This window comes from Mobula birostris, chromosome 18 (genome assembly GCF_030028105.1).
Source record: "Mobula birostris isolate sMobBir1 chromosome 18, sMobBir1.hap1, whole genome shotgun sequence".
In the NCBI taxonomy this organism is placed as follows: Eukaryota; Metazoa; Chordata; class Chondrichthyes; order Myliobatiformes; family Myliobatidae; genus Mobula; species Mobula birostris.
The window spans coordinates 7581736-7605529 of record NC_092387.1 but is presented as its reverse complement, the minus strand read 5'-3'; the positions used below and the strand labels follow the sequence as shown (position 1 = coordinate 7605529).

Below are 23794 nucleotides of genomic sequence, written 5' to 3'. Positions count from 1 at the left end.
CTCTTCAGTCAATGGAAGTGGCAAACAGTCAGTAAAGTTTCTAAGAGAGAAGCTTCTCCTCAGTGGGCTGCTGCACCAAGTGCTGTGGCCAAATCCAACCAGTCTGCCCTCATCTCTCAGCAGAGCTCCTTGTTATAGTGCATGTTCATTGAACAATTCATTACAGCTCACTGTATCTGCATCTTCCACCAACTGAAGTGCCATGGTTTTGTTGATGAATATAAAAACAGGTTCTGCAGATGCTGGAAATATTCAGCAACACAAACCGTGAAGGAACCAGCAGGTCAGGCGGTTTGGCATCCAGGAGGGGAATAAGCAGCTGATGTTTTGGGCCAAGACCCTTTATAAGGTCCTGAAGGGTGTTGGCCAAAATAGTCTGCCTCCATCGATGCTGCCTGACCTGCTGAGTTCCTCCAGCACTTTACGCATGTTTCACCAGTTAACGCCGTCACAACACAAATGTACAAATTCCTGCCCAAACACCATCTTGTTTGACACTCGCTCCATCTGAAATATTAATTAAATCACACAGAGCAGGAACACAATGTCAGTGATACAATAAAACTTGTTTCATATTTAATCTAAATTGTCTACCTACCCTCTGGTGCTCCCACCTATATTCGCCGTGACACAGCAGGGTGGGCAGTACCCAGTGGAACTTCATGGTTTCTGCCTTCAGGTACAAACCCCAATTGAGAGGGTCAGCGAGTCACTTTATTGTCACACACTAAACCAGCTTATCTACGGCATCCTTCAGTACAGAAAATCACTGACAAAGCTTCACAGAAGCAACAGTAAAATAAAGTTTGACACAAAAGCAAATTAGGGTACATGACCAAACAGGCTGTTCAGAGGGGTATATTTTAAAAAAGGTGTTTTGAAATCAGAAAAAAAAAAATGGAGACTTGATGGAAAATTCCAAACATGACATGCATGCAGAGTGCCTTGGGACTGTGACTTAAACACAGGACATTTCTCCTGTGTACAGCTTGCAAGGCAGCGGCAATCTCCCAGCTCCACACTTGCGAACAACATCCTCAGCTCTCACTGCCCCACTCTCCAATCCCAGCTCAGGTATTCCGTGCCCTGCAACTTTGTGCCAGCTCGATTTTTCAGATTCAGATTCATTTATTCAGCACATTCACAAAGACACAGGGTGTGTATGGGGTGTCCAGGGAAGAGTAACACCTCTGGTGAAGGGGCTTGTCATGTCCATTCAGGGGCAGCTCACTCACCTTTGGTCCCCACCAGACACTCAGCTCTCACCTGTGGCTCCAAGTTGCTGTTTGCCTGGGACAGCGGCCACACCCCGGTAAATCTCTTCAACAGGCATCACACCTCAGCGAGATAGGGACACGTAAAGTCACGTGTACAATGAAACAGGGTGTATGGGGATGTCCAGGAATGTGAAGTCAGTTCCAGCAGATCTACAGCGAGATCCAACAGCCAGGAAGGCATTTCTGCAACACACCGTGGAGAGCGAAGGGCACGACAAGGCACAGAAGTAATCATGGTTGTCCACTGCAAGCAAGGAAGACACCAGCTTGTGACGACTACTTTTACTACTGCACCCAGATTTGGGAGGTCAAGAGATTGGAACTGCCTCAGCGCAAAGGCTTTTCCACTTTAAAAACTCTCCCATACAGGTCTTCTGTCATCATTGGATATCATGCTCACAATGTCTGGCAGAACAACACAAGCAACAACAAAGCATCAGGAAACCAGGCCCTTTTCCCACTCACCCACACAGGCAGGCCTCCAACACCAACACAGGCCCCTTTCCCACACTCCCACCCATACAGACAGGCCTCTAAACTCAGCACGGGCCCTAGACTCTCAGTCACGAAGACTCACAGACCTCACACACCAACCCAGGGTCTTCGACCCCCGGTTTTCGCAGACCTCTGGTTATCGACCCCTGGACTTTGACCCATGGGACACAACTCCGTGACTTGCCGATCTGGGGGTGGGTGTTCACTGGACCTTCTGCCTCATGCCCAAACTTAGCCCTGGTCGTGGGATTTGCCAGTCTGGGGGGGAAATCACCAATGCTCATCCACGAGGCCCACCAACCTCAGTCACTGATTATGGGGATCATTGGTTTTAGTCTCATTTGTGACTCATTACCAAGCTTCATGAGCTACACATTGCCCAAAGTGAACACAGAACCGTATAGCACAGGGAAAGGCCCTCCAGCATGTAATGTCTACGCTAACCAAGATGGCAAATTAAACTAAATCTATTAGCCTGTACATTATCCATATCCCACTCTTCCCTGAACGTCCATGTGGCCACTCTGAGGTCTCTTAAATACTACTGTTGCATCTGCTTCCACAACCAACCGTGGCAGTATGTCCCAGACACCTACGCCTTCCTGTGAAAAACTAAATTAACCTCCTCACCTCCTAGCACTGGGCACTTCTGACCTATCAGGTCATCTCTCAGTCCTGATGTTCTAGAGTAACAATACAATTTTGTCCAATCTCTCCTCATAAAGAATACTCTCCAGCCTAGGCAGCATCCTGGGGTGACCCTCATAGGCACCCTCTCCAAAGGCTCCACATCTTTCCGGTAACGCAAGGACCGGAACTGCATATAATACTCCAAGTACAATGTAACCAAAGTTCTATACAGCTGCAACTTAACTTCCTAACTCATCTATTCAATGGCTCGATCAATGAAGACGAGCAGCCCATACACCTTCCTTACCACCTTATTTACTGCCTTGCTGCTTTCAGACTGCTTTGGTCTTGAACCACAAGATCCCACTGTACATCAGTGTTCCTCAGGGTCCTGCTATTTACTGTAACTTTCTCCTCACATTTGACCTCCCAAAATGCAGTACCTCACACTTGGCTGATTAAACTCCATCTGCCACTTCTCTGCCCATGAGTGCAACGAATCTATATTATGCTATATTCTTTTTCACAATCCCTCCAATTTTTGTGTAATTCACAAACTTACTAATCAGCCCATCTACATTTTCAACCAATTAATTTACATCTTACATCAGAAATACTATCAGAAATCAGATGTATTATGCTAAGTATCAGAACGGTATGGTAGCATAAGAGCTAGCATAATGCTTTACAGCACCAGTGATCAGGGTTCAATTCCCAACACTGTCTGTAAGGACTTTGTACATTCTCTCTGTGATTGCGTGGGTTTCCTTCCACACTCCAAAGATGTACAGGTTCGTGAGTTGTGAGCATACTATGTTGGTGCCAGAAACATGGTGACAATTGCGGGCTGCCTCAGCAGATTCTCAGACTGTGCTGGTCGTTGATGCAAACCAACATCTCATTGTATGTTTCGATGTACATGTGACAAATAGAACTAATCTGTTGAAGGTCTTTAATCTTCAACAAAGGCCCCAGCACCAATCCCTGGAAAACATCATTGGTGAGAGACCTCCAGTCAAAACAATAGCCCACGACCTCTACCCTGTCTCCTATGGCCAAGCTAATTCCGAATATGATTTACTAAGTCACCAGTGATCTCAAGCACCTTAATCTTCTGGATCAGCAGACCACAAAAGACCTTGTCACACACTTTACAAAACAACTCTGAAGCTTTTCAGCAATAGAGGTTGTTGGCTTTCAATGTTTCCCTCCAGAACCATACTACAAACACTTCTAGAAGGAGCGTTGCTGCAAGAAAGCAGCATCATGCAGGTTGTGCTCTCTTCTCGCTACTACCATGGGGCAGGAGGTACAGGAGCCTCAGAGCCTACACACACAGGTTCAACCATCAGCCTACTGACTAGCACGGACAACTTAACTCACCTCAACACTGAACTGTTCCACAATCTATGGACTGTACAACTCATGTTCTCAGTATTATTTATTTTTAAGTAGGCAGAATTTGTCTTTTTTTGCACATTGGTTGCTTGTCAGTCTTTATGTATATGTATTTTTCATAACTGCAATTGCATTCCTTTATTTTCTTGTAAATATCTGCAAGAAAATGAATTTCAAGGTAGTATATGGTGACCTCTACAAAGTATATTCAAGATTGTTTAATGTCATTTCCAGAATACAAGTGTCAAGGAGAATGAAATTATTGTTACTCCAGATACGATGCAGCACAAAAAACACAATAAGATACAGAACACAATAATAAAAATAACACTAGGCACAGGAGTGTCTGTACTTGAGGTGACTGACAGGAAATGATAAAGTAGTAGTGGCTGGTGGTGTGGAGGGGTGGAGGTGTTGATCAGCCTTACTCCCTGGAGAAAGTAATGATTTTTGAGTCCAGTGGTCCTGACATGGAAGCTCTGTAGGTTCCTCCCTGATGGGAGTGGGACAAACAGTCCTCGAGCAGGGTGGGTGGGATTCTTCAAGATATTACTGGCTAAGTAAACTTACTTTGACTTCTGAGAAATGAATGAAACTGTGGAGATTACAGCAGCACGATTAAGAACTGACAAGGCATCTTCTGGAATGGTTGGAGGGCTTTAATGTCACATAGTGAAGGTTTCCCAATCAGTGTCAAACAGATCTACAGCTCTGGTGGCAAAGTCAAAGGTAGCAAAGCTGCTTAAAAGAAGGTTCAGTGGGTCAGGAAAACTGTGGGCTATGCTACAGTCTGAGAAATGGGGAAGTGAAGACGTGGGGGAACAAGAAAGAGATAGAATAAACACAATCAGACTAACAATTAGCTACACATACAATAGACACTTCTGAATAGATTTCCTGTGAGCTAGCACAATGTCCGAGGTTAGTGAAAAGTATTGGGATTACTAAGTCGGATGAATATACATTTCACTGAAATTTCATCCACTGTGCTGTGTTTCAGCCAGTGCTCACAAATATGGATCATAGCTCCTCGTTTAAATGAACATTTTTTCTTGCAAAATCTAACAATTGTAGGGTGCAGATTTTAACTGCAGACAGAACTGTGGAGGCCTGACATGGTTAGAGCAAGTAACCTAAACCAGGTAAACCTCAACCCCCAGAGAGAAAGTAAAGTAGTTCAGAATTTACATTTGATCCACAAAATGAGATTACAATCTTAAAATGGGACAAATATTCATACAAGTAAAAGGATTAAAACATTTGTTTAGATTCATTGCATCCTTATTACAATGCAGAAAGGTGGAATAATATAGCTGTAATGATAGACGATAAACACAAGAGATTCTGTAGATGCTGGAAATCCTGAACAACAAAATGCTAGAGGAACTCAACAGGTCAAGCAGCATCTATGGAGGGGGATAAACAGTTGATGTTTCGGGCCAAGACCCTTCATCAGGACTGGAAAGGAAGGGGGAAGAAACTTGTATCTCCTTCCCCTCCCCACACACTATTCTGGCTTCATTAGTCAGGAGACTGATTTCAAGGCGTGTGAGCTCTATAAAAGCCTGGTTAGACCAGATTTTGAGTATTACGTTCAGTTCTGGTCTCTGCACTATAGGAAGAATTTAGAAGCTTTAAAGGTGGTGCAGAGGAGATTTACCAGGATACTGCCTGGATTAGAGAGCGGACATCCCACCCTGCAAAAACACATTTCAGGGAGGTAGCACCATCAATTTGCGGGAGACTCCCGGGAGAGGTGGGATGTCTGCAATAGAGTAGCTCCTTAGCAGTTGGCCCCCTAGTTTAAATAACGTTAGCTATGCTAATGAACGAATGACATCTGTTAAACTCACCTCAACATGTCTTTTACAGTCTTAACCCACCGTGGGCAATAGAAAAGTCACTGTTGTAAACAGTGCAGCGAGCAACACTGTCATTATTTTGACCCCTATTGGGCAGGGGTACACTTTAGTGTAGTCTGGGGTGATGTACATTTTATTTTTTTTTTGGAACACTCTGCCATGGCGCGCTCTCGCTCGCTCATGCTCTCTCTCTCTCTGTCACTCGCGTGCTCTCAAGCGCTCTCGCTTGCTTTCTCACTCGCTTGCCTTCGCTCTCGCACTCTCTTGCTTGCTTTCTCACTCGCTCGCTCTCTCCCCCTCTCTCGCTTGCTTTCTCTCTCTCTCTCTCGCTTTTCTCTCGCACGCTCTCAAAAAAATTGATTTCCATGATATTGTATATAATTTGCGGGCATCAGGGAGCCATTACTAATATGCAGGAGACTCCCGGAAGTTCCGGGAGAGGTGGGATGTCTGAGAGAGTATGTCTCATGAGCATAGGTCATAGGTTGAGTGAGCTTGAGCTTTTCCCTCTGGAGTGAAGGAGGATGAAAGGTGACTTGATAGAGATGTACAAGATGATAAGAGGCATAGATACAGCCAGAGATATTTTCCCAAGGTGGAAATGGATAATATGAAGGTGCATAATTTTAAGATGATTGGAAGAAAGTACTGTGTGATGTCAGAGAGAAACAGTTTTTTTTTTACACACAGTAAGTGGTGAATGTTTGGAATGCTGTGCCAGGGGTGGTGATAGGACAGGTACATTAGGGACATTAAAAAAACTCCTAGATAGGCACATGGATGGTAGAAAAATGGGGGGCGATGTAGGAGGAAAAGGTTAGATTTATTTTGGAGTTGGCACAACATCATGGGCTGAAGGGTCTGTAAACATACAGTGGCATGCAAAAGTTTGGGCACCCCTGGTCAAAATTTCTGTTACTGTGAATAGCTAAGCGAGTAAAAGATGAACTGATTTCCAAAAGGCATAAAATTAAAGATGACACATTTCTTTAATATTTTAAGCAAGAAAACCTTTTTATTTCCATCTTTTAGTTTCAAAATAACAAAAAAGAAAAAGGGCCCAAAGCAAAAGTTTGGGCATCCTGCATGGCAGTACATAGTAACACCCCCTTTGGCAAGTATCACAGCTTGTAAATGCTTTTTGTAGCCAGCTAAGAGTCTTTCAATTCTTGTTTGGGGGATTTTTGCTCATTCTTCCTTGCAAAAGACTTCCAGTTCTGTGAGATTCTTGGGCCGTCTTGCATGCACTGCTCTTTTGAGGTTTATCCACAGATTCTCGATGATGTTTAGGTCAGGGGACTGAGGGCCATGGCAAAACCTTCAGCTTGCGCCTTTTGAGGTAGTCTATTGTGGATTTTGAGATGTATTTAGGTTTATTATCCGGTTGTAAGAGCATCTTCTTTTCGTCTCCGACTTTTTCTACAGACGGTGTGATGTTTGTTTCCAGAATTTGCTGGTATTTTATTGAATTCATTCTTTCCTCCACCAGTAAATGTTCCCCGTGCCACCGGCTGCAACACAAGCCCAAAGCATGATCCATCCACCCTCGCGCTTAACAGTTGGAGAGGTGTTCTTTTCATGAAATTCTGCACCCTTTTTTTCTACAAACATACCTTTGCTCATTGCAGCCAAAAAGTTCTATTTTAACTTTATCAGTCCACAGGACTTGTTTCCAAAATGCATCAGGCTTGTTTAGATATTCCTTTGAACCTTTTGAATAGAACTTTTTGGCCGCAATGACCAAAGGTATGTTTGGAGAAAAAAGGGTGCAGAATTTCATGAAAAGACCACCTCTCCAACTGTTAAGCACGAGGGTGGATCGATCATGCTTTGGGTTTGTGTTGCAGCAAGTGGCACGGGGAACATTTCACTGGTAGAGGAAAGAATGAATTCAATAAAATACCAGCAAATTCTGGAAACAAACATCACACCGTCTGTAGAAAACGCCGAAGATGAAAAGAGGATGGCTTCTACAACAGGATAATGATCCTAAACACACCTCAAAATCCACAATGGACTACCTCAAGAGGCGCAAGCTGAAGGTTTTAGTCATAGTCATACTTTATTAATCCCGGGGGAAATTGGTTTTCGTTACAGTTGCTCCATAAATATTAAATAGTAATAGAACCATAAATGGTTAAATAGTAATATGTAAATTATGCCAGTAAATTATGAAATAAGTCCAGGACCAGCCTATTGGCTCAGGGTGTCTGACCCTCCAAGGGAGGATTTGTAAAGTTTGATGGCCACAGGCAGGAATGACCTCCTATGACGCTCAATGCTGCATCTCGGTGGAATGAGTCTCTGGCTGAATGTACTCCTGTGCCCATCCAGTACATTATGTAGTGGATGGGAGACATTGACCAAGATGGCATGCAACTTAGACAGCATCCTCTTTTCAGACACCACCGTGAGAGAGTCCAGTTCCATCCCCACAACGTCATTTTGCCATGGCCCTCACAGTCCCCTGAGCTAAACATCATCGAGAATCTGTGGATAGACCTCAAAAGAGCAGTGCATGCAAGACAGCCCAAGAATCTCATAGAACTAGAAGCCTTTTGCAAGGAAGAATGGGCGAAAATCCCCCAAACAAGAATTGAAAGGCTCTTAGCAACACACATTCAAGTTGCCGGTGAACGCAGCAGGCCAGGCAGCATCTCTAGAAAGAAGTACAGTCAACGTTAGCTGGCTACAGAAAGTGTTTACAAGCTGTGATACTTGCCAAAGGGGGTGTTACTACGTACTGCCATGCAGGGTTCCCAAACTTTTGCTTCGGGCCCTTTTCCTTTTTTTGCTATTTTGAAACTGTAAAAGGTGGAAATAAAAAAGTTTACTTGCTTAAAATATTAAAGAAATGTGTCATCTTTAACTTTATGCCTTTTGGAAATCAGTTCATCTTTTATTTGCTTAGCTATTCACAGTAACAGAAATTTTGACCAGGGGTGCCCAAACTTTTGCATACCACTGTAGGTATAGAAGACTATAGCAATCTTAAGTTTGGCAGTCTACATTTCCGACTTGAGACAGGCTGTATCCTCTAAAGCACTAATGCAAACTCAGATTTGGAGAGTTTACATCTGAGTTGAAAAGCCAGTGTTAAAACTGTCAGTGGGTAAGATATAGGTTCACATGCAACAGCTGCAGCGCAAGGAATGAAAACCAGAGGGTAAGAGAAACAAACATACTATCAGGCCAATAAGCAGCTACGTGTACAAATGGCAGTACTGGCGAGATTACAGAGAAATCACTCCACCTGTAACTTCTACCAATCTCACTAAATAATAATTTAGTTATACAATGTTAAAACCAGAAACATCTTCACTCATAAGACCATTAAGACACAGGAGCAGAATTAGGCCATTTGGCCCATTGCATCTGTTCGTCATTCCATCACAGCTGATTTATTTTCCCTCACAACCCCACTCTCCTACCTTCTCCCCATAACCTTTGATGCCCTAACTAGTCAAAAAATGTCACAAATGTAAAGGAGCAACTCAAAGAGTGAGGAGTAGAAATAGGGAAATAGGGATGGAGAAGTTGAGAGGTTAAGTGAGAGGGATGGGAAGACCAGCAGGTCTGGATGAGTGAAAAGCAGAGCCCACCACAGAAATCTGGGAGGAAGCTGCAAGAATGCAGAACTGTCCTTCAATGCCTACCTGGAAGTCAGTTGTGTTGTTACCAATCTGATTGACATTGGGTAGCGATCCTCCATAATACTGAGCTCGAGTCTGTGCCAAACGCAAGTGATGCAGCTTGTGCAACTGGACCTAGGAATGAGTAGAAAATTATGTCAGGCTTGAGTAACAACAGCAATTCATTCAAAGAGCTTGCTAGTTGATCTAACTATTCAGACTAAAGGGCATTTGCCCTACTAGTCCATGAGCAGCCACGCTCCATCCAAACCTCCTTCACTTTACTCAACACAAACATTTGTCCTTCTACACTTATCCAGCTTTCCATTCACTGAAGGTGCTTTAAATGTATCACATCAGTTTGTGTGGGTCCATAGTTCAAGGTTAACACATCTGCTTGTAGTTTGGATACCACTGTGCGGAAGGAAATTTGCAAATAACCTTTTGTCTTGCAGATTACTCATAGAGGCCTATGGCACTGAAACAGACCCTTCAGCCCACCTAGCCCATGCCGAACTATTATTCTGCCCAGTCCCATACCTGTACGAATCCAAAATTCTCTTCAATGTTGAAAGTATTAGCAGCTTGTTTCACTCTCACCACTGTCTGAGTGAAGAAGTTCCCCATCATGTTTCCCTTAAACATTTATTTATGGAGATTTGGAGATCACTGGCAAGGCTGTCACTGAGGATGAAGATGGGAAGGAATTTCTTCTCAAGTACTGTGAAGCTTTGGAATGCTTAACCCCAGACAGCAAAGTCAGTGAAGCAGTAGTAGACAAAATTTCGGGGAATTCTAGGTTCATGTGAACAGAACTAAGCCCAGATCAGGTGAGCTATGATTGGATCGAGGGCCAACCTTTGCTCCAAACTCAAGTTCACATTGCCCACCCCCAAAAGACTGACATGTTTCAGACAACTAAATTAGCTTTATTTGTCACGGTACATCGTGACATCCAATCATTCAGTGAAATGCATAAACACAAGGAACTCTGCAGATGATAGAAATCCAAAGCAACGTACACAAAATGCTGGAGGAACTCAGCAGGTCAGGCAGCGACTATGAAAGTGAATAAACAGTTGACGCTCTGGGCAGAGACCCTTCTTTAGGGCTGAAAAAGAAGGGGGAAGACAACAGAATAAAAAGTTGGAGGGAGGGGAAGAAGGATAGTTAGAAGGTGACGGGTGAAGCCAGGTGGGTAGGAAAGGTAGAGGACTGGAGCAGAAGGAATCTGATAACAGAAGAGTGGACCACAGGAGAAAGGGAAGGAGGATGAGACCCAAGGGGAGGTGAGAGGAAGATGAGAAGAGGTAAGAAACCAGAGTGAAATGTGTTGTTTACATCAAATCAGCGGGGATTGTGCTGGGCAAATATCACCATGCTTCCAGCACTAACATAGCATGCCACTACTTACTAACCCTAATCTGTCTTTGGAAAGTGGGAGGAAACTGGAGCACCCAGAGGAAACTCATATGGTCATGGGGAGAATGTACAAACTCCTTACAGACAGCAGTGGGAATTGAACCCTGATTGCTGATCATTGGTGCTGTTGAGCACTATACTAACCATTACTCTACCTTGCCACCCATTAAGACTCCAGCCTGATATTTAGTTGATTAAGAGTTAATGACATGTCAGTCTGGAGTCACAAACAGACCTGACCAGGTAGGTATCCTACCACAAAAGGTGAATGTGTGTATAATATAAAGGTCATCGTCAAAGAGAAATGAGAATGATGGGCAAAATTCCAACTGCTGAGTTTTAACTGAAGGTCAATAATTTCATTGTTGCCAGATCTATTTAATTACCTGAATTTGAAATTATCCAGCTGCTAGAGCAGGATTTGAACTGATGGACCGAGATCAATGTTTCAGACTTCTGGATACAGACCAACAGCTACACCAGTACTCTGCCAGACCCTTCATTCAACACTTCAGACTTCCACCTGTCTCCCATCCCAAAGAAAAAGCTCAATCCAAATTCCATAATGTTCATTCCCGGAGAGACCAAGCACCCTGCATACCCCGAGACCCCAAATTAACATCACAGCCATTCATTCAATTCTTTTAGTGGAATTCTGTGCTGCATAACAAAATGACTGCTGCATTTGTCTTGTCTACGGGGTTGTAGGTCAGTGCATACATTCCATGTACAATAGAGCTTGCAGCAGCAAGACCACAAATGCAATAATGTGGGACAGCAGCAAGCAACAATGCAACTTGTTTAATATCAGTCAATGCCTGTTCAATAGTCGTTATCGATACAAGAGGCAAGAATGTTGTCAAGCATCCTGACAAGGAATCAAAAACTAATTTGAGAAATTGAGCAAATTAAATTTTTCAACTGAATGCATCTTTCACTGGTGCAGTAACCCTTGAAGACAGTAAATATTTGTCAAACATTGGCTTCCTTCAAAAACAGACAATCAGCTCATTCTCTCATGTTAACGGGCTATGATACCACAAGAAATAGATGTCCTCCTGTAACCTCATTCAACCGGGCATCAAGGAGGCATCACTCCCAAATCAGCCCCACACTCCCATGGGTGACTGCATTGTAGCAGAATGGGTGAAGTTCTATGATCAGAAAAAACACAAACCAAACACTCTTTCCCAGGAAATTCAAGGCCAGTTTCAGCACCATTTCAAGATCTGATTTTGCAGCTATTCACTGTATCTGACAGCTCAAGGCAAGAGCATTTGGCATCAACTCTCAAAAAGATCTATCCAATTATTCTACTCTTGCCCATTTCCCTCACACTTTCTTTTAATTGCAAATTCCCCTGGGAACTTACAACTAAATTTTCTTTTACAAAGTGAATTCCAAATTAGAAAAACCTGCAACATGCAACAAATTCTCATTTCTTCACATTCTGCCAATAGGGTTATTGTCTGAGTCTTTTGATTTCCAACCCAGCAGCCAGCGAAGTTTCTCCACATTTACTCTTTGAAAGCCACGGTTAATAATGAACATCCCTAACAAATCTTCCATTTGGTGATGAGCAACTCCTCCTTTTCCAGGCACACTCAGATGGATTTGACAGGCAGGATTAAAGATAATCTCAAGAGGTTCTTCAGTTACTTTAACAGTCATAGGTGAGACCAGGCCTGCTTAAAGACCATTAAAGGTGCCCATACGTGAGGCCGCAGGAGCGGACGAAGACTAGAGACCTAGGACCAGAGTATTCCAGGAGTCAGTGTCGGAACCTTCGTTATTCATTATGTCCTGTATGTAAATAATTTGCATGTGAATAAGCAGTACATGGAATAATTAGCATGTTTGCTGATGATTCAAATTAGGAGGTGTTGTTGATAGTGAAGCAGGTTACAATGAATTGCAAAGAGATTTTGATCAGTTAGGGAGACGGACTGAGGAATGGCAAATGGATTTCAACTTAGGCTACGTCCACACTAGACCAGATCATTTTGAAAACGCTGGTTTCGCGTAAAAACGATAGGCGTTTTTTATAAAAAAAACTTAAAAGGAATTGCTGTTGGCTCTCGCACAGGACTTAAAACTTCAAAAAAAAACAAACACTGGAGAGCATGGAGGCAACCGACAGGGAGTTCACGGACAGTATGACCCGGCTGATGACGAACATTGAAAAACTGACTAACTCTGTTGCATTAATAAAGCACCTTCTTAAATGTATAAAACATGTCTGCATCGGTGTTATCTTGTATTTCCATACAATGTTACATTAGGCTGTTACACATCTGTTGTCAGAGAAGTACTTGCATAAATAGGTAAACCACCTTCACACAAGCAAGGACAGAAAATGGGGCAAAGTCAGTATACTTATTTATTTAGTAAGCTACGGGTCAAAGTATTTGGTGAGTACATTTCTAACTCTTCTGGCTTCAGTCTCGTTGCTGTCTGTTCTGAAATTGTTAGGTTGTGTGTGGGGGGGGGGGTTGCGTTCAAGAAAACAATGAAATGCCGCCCTGCCGCCATCTGTTCCGGCACGTCATGACAGCGTTTTTTAAAATATCTGTTTACCCTGTCCACACTGCTACTCTGCACAATCGGCGTTTTCAAATTTACACACCCTGGAGGGCGTTTTAGAAAATCTCCCAGCTTCGGGTACAGATTTATCCGGTCCAGTGTGGACGTAGCCTTAGAAATGGAGTAAGGTTATGCACTGGACATTCAAACCAGGCTAGGATATATACAGTGAATGGCAGGGCATTGATTATAGTGGACCTGAGGGCCGTGGGAGTACAAGTGGATAGTTTGCTGAGCTGACAAGGTGGTGAAGTAGGATTTTGCATGCTGACCTTCACCAGTCAGGGTATTAACTTTAGGAGTTGGGACTCTATGTTGCAATTTTCTAAATTGTTAGTGAGACCCCATTTGAAGCATTGTGTAGAGTTTTGGTCACACTGTTACAGGAAAGACATCAAGAAGCTAGAGTAGGTGCAGAAGAGATTTAAGAGGACGCTGCCTAGACTGGAGAGCCTGAGTTGTTGGGAGAGGTTGGCCACACTGTATCTTTATTCCCTGGAGCACAGGAAAATGAGGGGTAACCTCAGAGGTTTATAAAATCATGAAAGGCACAGATAAGGTGGACGGTCATAGTCTTTTCCCCCAGGGATGGGGAATAGAAAACTAGAGGACACAGAAACACAACAAGAGGGAAGAGACTTAAATGAGACCTGAGAGGTAACTTCTTTACACGGAGGGCAGTGAGTACCTGAAATGAGCCGCCAGAGGAGGTAGTCAAAAGTGAGTACAAATGTCGCATTTAAGAAGAATATGGACAGGTACTTTGAGGGGAGAGGCTTGAAGGATTACAACCAAACATAAGCAACTAGGGCTTGCAGGGAGGATGCTATGGGCTGAAGGCCTTGCTTCTATAACTCTAATGACTGAAACTGCACATCCCCCTATCCAAGGGAGCCTCTGACCTCATGGCAGGGGACCAGAACAGCAGAATGTGCTACTGTGCACAACACTGAAGTTCTCAGCGCCTTTTAATGGTCAACATTTGTGCCTGTGGACCCCCAGATTCCTGTCCCTGCACCCACTTTAAAAGGATATCTTTCAGCTTATACCACCCTTGGTTGCGGAACACACTCACCACCTCCCTTCAGGTTCAGTTATAGACACTGGTCTTCTTCAGCAAAACCCATCGACCACAAATGAATTATAAAGGGGAAGTGCAATGAGTAAATAAATACTTAGAGACCACATCGAAGAAAGGAATATTTTTATAAACTGTGAGATTTCCCGAGCTTTGTTACTCAATAATACATCAGGCATGGCCTGGGAAAGGGATAACTGCAGCGTTAGACTGAGAATAATGGGCAACCAATTCACCCATAAAGCAATCTAACCAGCGTTAAGGTTCTGCAGACCGAGCAAGCAATAGATTGCAGGTAAAATCAGAAACCAATCCCAGTTCTTTGAAAAGATTTCACAAAAGTGCAGTTGGTGCTTTGTTTTCATATTAAATGTGACCTTTTGCAATCTGGTAACTTGCCAAGGAGCATTTCAGCCTCAAGATCGTCATGTTTGCGTAATCCCTCGGCTTTCTCAACTGATCAGTTCCATTCAGACATGTGATGCCAAACAAGCCAGAGACAACAATCAACCTCACTCCAGCACAGTTTCAACAATATACTTGCAGCCCTGCATTCACACTGCACGAGTCAAGAGATGGAGACGTCCCAGTCCAAGGAACCCAAGGGAGAGCAGTCAACCCCGCGGGAATGCTGCACTGTCTAAGGTACTTTCCTTGGGAACCTGATTGTGTCAACCAGCAGCCCAGCCCCACTGTAGCCATCACCACCACTGCTGCAGTGAACCAAGTTCTCTCTGCAAGCCTCCTACTGACTCACCCATTCACTTTGATGCCTTGTTACAGAACTGAGAATCCCACACAATATCCTCTTGATCAGAAGGTGCCTGGGTCAAAGTGACCTCACCCTGTGTTTCAGTCATGTCCTACTCCAGGGATTTAAGTACAAACAATATAACGGTTTGTGCTACATGGAAAGAATGCTGAACTATCAGAGATTCAGAAGCATCACAAAAAATGCTTGAGGAACTCAGCATGTCAGGCAACATCTACAGAAATGAATAAACCTTCAACGATTCGGGCCGAGACCATTCTACAGGACAGGAAAGGAAGGGGAAAGATACCAGAATAAAAGTGTGTGTGTAGGGGTCTCTCTCATCAGGATCAGAGATTCTGCCTTTCTGATAGTATATTGAACTCTAAATGTGTTAATACAAAAGGCTTCATGACACAGAGTAACCTGCCCATTATTTGTGCCTCTACCAAGTCTACTTACATAGATAAAGACCATGAGACATAGGTGTAGAATAAGGCCATTCAGACTATTGATTCTGCTCAGTTATTTCATCATAGCTGATTTATTTTCTCTCTCATCATTCACTTGCATTCCTCCCATAACTTTTGACACACTGATTAATCAAAAACCTATCAACCACTGCTTTAAATATACCCAATGAGTGGCCTCTACAGTCATCTGTGGCAATGAATTCCACAGATTCACCACCCTCTGGCTAAAGAAATTCCTCTTTATCTACTCTGAAAGGATTCTCAGTCCACTGATTACCAATTGGCTCCTGTCTGATCCCTCCCCTCTTCATACTAGCTACCTTCCCTCTCTGCTCTCAGTTCTGATTCAGAGTCTCGACCTGAAACATCAGCAGTTCCTCTCCCCCCCCCCATAGAAACAGCTCAGCCCATTGAGTTCCTCCAGCAAATTGTTTCTCGCTCTTCATTCCAGCATCTGCAATCTCCTGTCTCCAAAATACCTGGAGCGTCTGCTGATTCCCTTATCAGGTGGGTCCAAAGGTGCTGCTGGGAATTTCTAACAGGTGAGTGATGATGGTGCCCTGGATAAAATCTGTGATCAAACACAGAGTCAAAAGAAGCACTGGCACCAATCTATCCTCAAACTCAGCAGAGCAGATCGTGCACACAACGCACCAGCACCAGGACCTGAACACATCTCTGTATCTGAAGTTGTATGGAGGCCTTCATTGTTAGGCAAAAGGGTACAAGACCATAAGACTATAACAACCACATATAGAAGCAGAATTAGGCCATTCAGCCCATTGAGGCTGCTCTGCCATTTAATCGTAGCTGATTTCTTTTCCCTCTCAATCCTATTCTCCTGCTATCTCATCATAATCTTTGAGATCTACTAATGAAAAGTTATCAACCTCTGCTTTAAGTATACCTACTGACTTGATCCCCCACCGCTGTCTGGTGTTCTACTACAGTGGTGCTTGTTGGAGCTTTCAATGTGCAAACATTACAGCGACAAAAGCCCTTCACAAATACTTGACTGATTGCAGAGGCTGTGAATGAACTGAGGCTGTGAAAAACACCAAGGAGGTAATTTCCATCCAGAGGAACACACACAAAATGCTGGGGGACCCTGCATGGCAGGCAGCATCGATGGAAGGAAATAAACAGGCCAAATCTCCATCAGGACTGGAAAGGAAGGGGGACGAAGCCAGAATCAGAGGAAGGAAACTCTGCCATAGATGGTCCCAAGACCGGCTGTGAAAGGAGAGGTGGAACTAGGGCAAGCAACCCCATCCTGTTAAAAAAAAACAATGTTACAGAAGACCTCATCGCTGGAAGAGGAAGGGTGCACCAAGAGGCTGGGCCAGACCTGGGAAAAGACTGGTCCAGGACAGAGCTGCTGTCGGTGCCCTATGCCCCAGAAGGGGTGATGGGCTTAGGGAGGAGGAGGGGTACAAGCTGGCAGTAAGGAGGAAGGGTAGTTGGTGGGAGAGGGTGGCATGAAAGGGAATGATGTGAGAAGCTGGGAAGGGAAAAGTGAAGAGAAAGTACAACAGATGGGTGAAAGGGGCAGAGAAGGAGGAATTTGATAGGAGAGGAGAGTGGACCATGGAATAAAGGAAACCAGAGGGCAGCATGTTGAATGGGATGTGCAAGATGTGAAGGGAAGAGAAAGAATGAGAGGGCCACCTGATTGTAGGGTTTGGGTTTGGAGAAGTGGTTACCGGAAGTCAAAGAAATCAACATTCATGCCGGCAGATCAGAAACTGTGTGAACAGAATATGTGGCGTTGCTCCTGTAAACCTGCGCCTGGCCTCATTGTGGCAGAACAAGAGGCCATAGAAGGAACGGAAAGTGGAATTAAAAATCGCTGGCCAACATCTACGGAAATAAATAAACCTTCAACGATTCAGGCCGAGACCATTCTACATAAATAGCTGTTATGGCGGACAGAGTAAAGGTGTTTGATAAAGCGATTCCCCAGTTTGCGTCAGTTCTCACTGAGGTAAATAAAGGACAGCAAATCAGGGAAGAAAAGATGTGCCTAGTGGTGAGAACCCATTGGTGATGGTTGAAGTGCAGAGAATGAGACGTTGGATATGGAGGATCGTGACAACGGGGACCCCATCTTGGTTATGTACAGAGGGGTGAGGGAGAATGGGGTGACAGCAGACACGCCCTCTACAATGGAGGAAATACAGCAGAAGGCAGCATTGATAATAGTGGAAGGAAAACCCAGTTTCTGGGGGGGGGAGAAATGGGGTCTTCTCAGATGTCCTGCAATGGAAATCCTCATTCTGAGACCAGGTGTAATGGAGGTAAAGATTTAAGATTAAAATTAAAGTAAATTTATTATCAAAGTACATATATGTCGCCATATACAATCCTGAGGTTCATTTTCTTGAGGGCATACTCAATAAATCCATAGAATAATAGCCATAACAGAATCAATGAAAGACCACACAAATTTGTGCATTCAACCAGTGTACAATTGACAACAAACTGCAAATACAAAAGTGGCTGGTGGTTGGTGAGTTGATGGAGAAGATCCTGAGAGGCAGGACTTATGAACATTTAGAGAGGTATAGTCTGATTAGGAATAGTCAGCATGGCTTTGTCAAAGGCAGGTCGTGCCTTACGAACCTGATTGAATTTTTTGAGGATGTGACTAAACACATTGATGAAGGCAGAGCAGTAGATGCAGTGTATAAGGATTTCAGCAAGGCATTTGATAAGGTATTCCATGCAAGGCTTATTGAGAAAGTAAGGAGGCATGGGATCCAAGGGGACCTTGCTTTGTGGATCCAGAATTGGCTTGCCCGGAGAGCAAAGAGTGGTCATAGATGGGTCATATTTTGCATGGAGTTCAGTGACCAGAGGTGTGCCTCAGGGATCTGTTCTAGGACCCCTTCTCTTTGTGATTTTTATAAATGACCTGGATGGGGAAGTGGAGGGATGGGTTAGTAAATTTGCTGATGACACAAAGGTTGGGAGTGCTGTGGATAGTGTGGAGGGCTGTCAGAGGTTATAGCAGGACATTGATAGGATGCAAAACTGGGCTGAGAAACGGCAGATGGAATTCAACCCAGGTAAGTGTGAGGTGGTTCATTTTGGAAAGTCAAATATGATGGCAGAATATAGTATTAATGGTAAGATTCTTGTCAGTATGGAGGATCAGGGGGATCTTGGGGTCCAAGTCCATAGGACACTCAAAGCTGCTGCACAGGTTGACTCTGTGGTTAGGAAGGTATATGGTGTATTGGCCTTCATCAACCGTGGGATTGAGTTTAAGAGCTGAGAGGTAATATTGTGGCTATATAGGACCCTGGTCAGACCCCTCTTGGAGTACTGTGCTCATTTATGGTCGCCTCACTACAGGAAGAATGTGGAAACTATAGAAAGGTTGCAGAGGAGATTTACAAGCATGTTGCCTGGATTGGGGCGCATGCCTTATGAGAATAGGTTGAGCGAACTCGTCCTTTTCTCCTTGGAGCGGCAGAGGATGAGAGGTGACCTGATAGAGGTGTACAAGATGATGAGAGGCATTGATCATGTAGATAGACAGAGGCTTTTTCCCAGGGCTGAAATGGCTAGCGTGAGAAGGCACAGTTTTAAGGTGCTTGGAAGTAGGTACAGAGGAGATGTCAGAGGTAAGTTGTTGTTTTTTTTTTAAACAAAGAGTGGTGAGTGTGTGGAATGGGCTGCTGGCGGTGATGATGGAAGCAGAAACGATAGGGTCTTTTAAGAGACTCCTGGATAGGTACATGGAGCTTAGAAAAATAGAGGGCTAGGGGTAACCCTAGGTAATTTCTAAATTAAGTACGTGTTCAGCTCAGCATTGTGGGCCGTAGGGCCTGTACTGTGCTGTAGGTTTTCTATGTTTCTATGAAACAAATAATAATAATAAATGAGCAATAAATATGGAGAACATGAGATGAAGAGTCCTTGAAAGTGAGTCCACAGGTTGTGGGAACAGTTCAGTGATGGGGTGAGTGAAGCTGACTGAAGCCTTTGGTTCGAGATCCTGATGGTTGAGGAGAAATGGTTGAATCTGGTGGTGTGGATCTTGAGGCTTCTGTACCTTCTTCCTGATGGCAGCAGCAAGAAGACAGCATGTCTTGGGCTGCGGGGGTCCCTGATGACGGATGCAGCTTTTTTGTGTAGATGTGCTCAATGGTGTGGACGGCTTTACCCGTAATGTACTGAGCTTTATTTGTCACGTGTACATTTGCAATAAAAAAAAATTGGTAAACCCTTTGCACTTACCTGGTTTTCTACATTAAATACTCATAAAATGCAGTCTGATCTTCATCTAGGTCACAATAATAGACAAACACAATCTGCCTAAACTTTTAACACACAATTGTAGTTCTTCTCGTCAATACGGAGTACACCTTTAAACAACCACAGTCTAGGTTCAAAAAAGTATCTGAACCTCTGGGGTAATGCTTTCTACAAAAGTTATTTGGGGTCAAGTGTTCCAATCAATGAGATGAGATTGGAGGTGTGGGTTGTAGAGGTGCCCTGTCCTATAAAAAAGACAAAGTCACGTTACTGACAGAGCCTTCTCAAGAAAGATATGCTTATGTGCATCATGCATCAATCAAAACAACTTTCAGAGAACCTTAGAAGAAAAATTATAGAGATGCATGAAACTAGAAAAGGCTACAAAAGCATTTCTAAAGACCTGAGTGTACAGTGCTGCACAGTAAGAGATACTGTCTACAAATGGAGGAAAATCACTACTGTTGCTACTCTTGGAGTGAGCATCCTGCAAAGATCAAACCAAGAGCACAATGTGCAATGCAAGAGGTGAAAAAGAACCCAAGGGTAACAGCAAAATACCTGCAGAAATCTCTAGAACTTGCTAAAGTCTCTGTTCATGTGTTCATTATAAGAAAATCACTGAACAAGAATGATGTTCATGGAAGGACACCACAGAGGAAACAACTACTCTCCAAAGAAAAATTGCTGCACGTCTCAAGCTTGTAAAAGTCTACCTGGATGTTCCACAATGCTTCTCAGTCAATGTTCTGTGGACAGATGAGACAAATCTTGAACTTTCTGGCAGAAATGTATACCACTATGCTTGGAGGACAAAGGGCACAGCACAGCGCGCCAAAACCTCATCCAACTGTGAAGCATGGTGGAAGGAGCATCATGGTTTGGGGCTGCTTTGCTGCCTCAGGGCCTGGACAGCTCACAATTATTGAAGGAACAGTGAACTCAAAATTGTATCAAGGCATTTTATTATCTGGGTAGTGGTCCGTCACCTGAAGTTTAATAGAAGTTGGATGATGCAACAACACAATGATCCAAAACCAAGAGTAAATCAACAACAGAAAGGTTTAAAAAGAAGAAATACGTGTTTTGGAATGGCCAAGTCAGAGTCCAGACCTTAACCCAATGGAGATGACCTGAAGAGGGTATCCCAGAAATATCAATGAACTGAAACAGTTTAAAATGGAGAAATGGTCTAAAATTCCTTCAACACACATGAAAAACGCTGGTGAACGCAGCAGGCCAGGCAGCATCTCTAGGAAGAGGTACAGTCGACACTTCCGGCCGAGACCCTTCGTCAGAACTAACTGAGACAAGAGATAATAAGAGATTTGAAAGTGGGAGGGGGAGGGGGAGATCCGAAATGATAGGAGAAGACAGGAGGGGGAGGGATGGAGCCAAGAGCTGGAAAGTTGTTTGGCAAAAGGGATACAAGGCTGGAGAAGGGAGAGGCTCATGGGACAGGAGGCCTAGGGATAAAGAAAGGGGGAGTGGGGGGAAGCCCAGAGGATGGGCAAGGAGTTATAGTGAGAGGGACAGAGGGAGAAAAAAAGAGGGAGAAGAAAATAATAAATAAATAAATAAATAAGGGATGGGGTACGAAGGGGAGGTGGGGCATTAACGGAAGTTAGAGAAGTCAATGTTCATGCCATCAGGTTGGGGGCTACCCAGACGGAATATAAGGCGTTGTTCCTCCAACCTGAGTGTGGCTTCATCTTGACAGTAGAGGAGACCGTGGACAGACATATCTGAATGGGAATGGGATGTGGAATTAAAATGTGTGGCCACTGGGAGATCCTGCTTTCTCTGGCGGACAGAGCGTAGGTGTTCAGCGAAACGGTCTCCCAAATATATAGAAGGCCACATCAGGAGCACCAGACGCAGTATATCACCCCAGCCGACTCACAGGTGAAGTGTCGCCTCACCTGGAAGGACAGTCTGGGGCCCTGAATGGTGGTGAGGGAGGAAGTATAAGGGCATGTGTAGCACTTGTTCTGCTTACAAGGATAAGTGCTGGGAGGGAGATCGGTGGGGAGGGATGGGGAGGGGGGGACGAATGGACAAGGGAGTTGCATAGGGAGCAATCCCTGCGGAGAGCAGGGGCGGGGGGAGGGAAAGATGTGCTTGGTGGTGGGATCCCGTTGGAGGTGGCGGAAGTCACGGAGAATTATATGTTGGACACAGAGGCTGGTGGGGTGGTAGGTGAGGACAAGGGGAACCCTATTCCTAGTGGGGTGGCGGGAGGATGGGGTGAGAGAAGATATGCATGAAATGGGAGAGATGCGTTTGAGAGCAGAGTTGATGGTGGAGGAAGGGAAGCCCCTTTCTTTAAAAAAGGACATCTCCTTTGTCCTGGAATGAAAAGCCTCATCCTGAGAGCAAATGCGGCGGAGATGGAGGAATTGCGAGAAGGGGATGGCATTTTTGCAAGAGAGTGTGGGAAGAGGAATAGTCCAGGTATGCAAGAGACAGGGCAAGTCTGATCATCAGCTACAGAAAATATTTGGTGGAGGTTATTGCTGCTAAAGGAGGTTATACCAGTTATCAAGCACAAGGGTTCACATACTTTTTCCAGCCTGGACTGTGAATAATTAAACAATGTGTTCAATAAAGACATGAAAAGTACAATTGTTTGTGTGTTATTAGTTTAGGCAGATAGTGTTTGTCTATTATTGTGACTCAGATGAAGAACAGACCACATTTTATGAGTAATTACTGCAGGAAACCAGGTAATTACAAAAGGTTCACAAACGTTTTCCTGCGACTACATATCAAAACGTAGAGTGAAATGTGTCGTTTGTGATGTGCTGGAGGCAGTCTGCATGTGTCACACAGCACGCCCACAACTTACTAATCCTACACATATGTCTTTGGACTGCGGGAGGAAATTGGAACACCCAGAGGAAACCACGAAGTCACCGGGAGAACGTACATACTCCTGACAGACAGCAGCAGGAATCAAACCCGATTTTCTGGTTGCTCTCGTTGCAATAGTGTTACAATAACCACTACACTACTGTGCCAATGAAAGAAGGTTATTGCATTCTTACAGGTAAGTCTGGGAAATGGTACTGTCAAGGTAACTACAGGAATCAGGAGGTCTGGAAACGATCATTCTGACATCCTTTCTCACCCATGCGCACAGGTCAAAGGGCGGTAAGAGTGGTCTACTGGTCCTCTACAAGAGGGGGTTCAGCTCAGGGTTAACAACCCTGACTGGTCAAACAAAATTACAGAAACAGCAATGAAGAATCCTTCTACATCTAAGTGTGATGGCATTCCCGAGCCTCCACCCAGGACTTGCATGGCTAACAGTAGTGAAAACTGAGAGGAAGCTATTGGCGTGATGAAGGAAGCCTTGAACACTGCCAGAGATGGAGGAGCTTCATTGCTGCCCTGAACACCAGCAGCATAACGGGCAGTAAATCTCATTATTGAATCAGTTTGAACAAGATTTTTTAAAAAAGATACAGCACTGCAACAGGGCCTTTTCAACCCAATAAGCCTTCACTGCCCAGTGACACCCATGTGACCAAATAACCGACTAACCTGTACGTTTCTGGAATGGAGGAGGAAGGTGGAACACCCAGAGGAAACCCATGCAGTCACAGGGAGAATGATAAACTCCTTACAGACAGCGGTGGAATTGAGCCTGGGTCACTGGCAGTGTAAAGGTGTTACAGTGTGCAAGGGGCTACTTAGATAGGAGTAGAATTGAGCAGGAGGTGTAGAACTGACCAGATCTGTGGTAAGGCTTCTCATATAGGAGCTCACCACACCCCACACTAGCTTCCTCAACCAACTGAATATCACCATTCAAGTTACAATTGATTTTAGAATGCAAACACTATCAAAACTATTGCTGGTTCAACCCAGATTCCTTCTCTACATTCAACAAGCAAAATTGAGACTGTCCAAACTGACCAACACAAA

The 23794-nt window shown here is 44.1% G+C and overlaps 1 protein-coding gene across 3 annotated transcripts in view; it reads right to left on the bottom strand.

Moving 5' to 3' along the window:
* crtc3 (CREB regulated transcription coactivator 3) overlaps nt 1-23794 on the bottom strand; it is a 107452-nt gene that overhangs the window by 58846 nt on the left and 24812 nt on the right. For 2 of the 3 annotated variants that reach the window (XM_072282130.1, XM_072282131.1), the window contains exon 2: nt 9319-9429. In XM_072282130.1, coding sequence (XP_072138231.1) covers nt 9319-9429 — 111 coding nt within the window. Of the gene's footprint in view, nt 1-9318; nt 9430-23794 lie in introns of those variants that run through there. The other variant, XM_072282132.1, reaches the window with a different exon arrangement.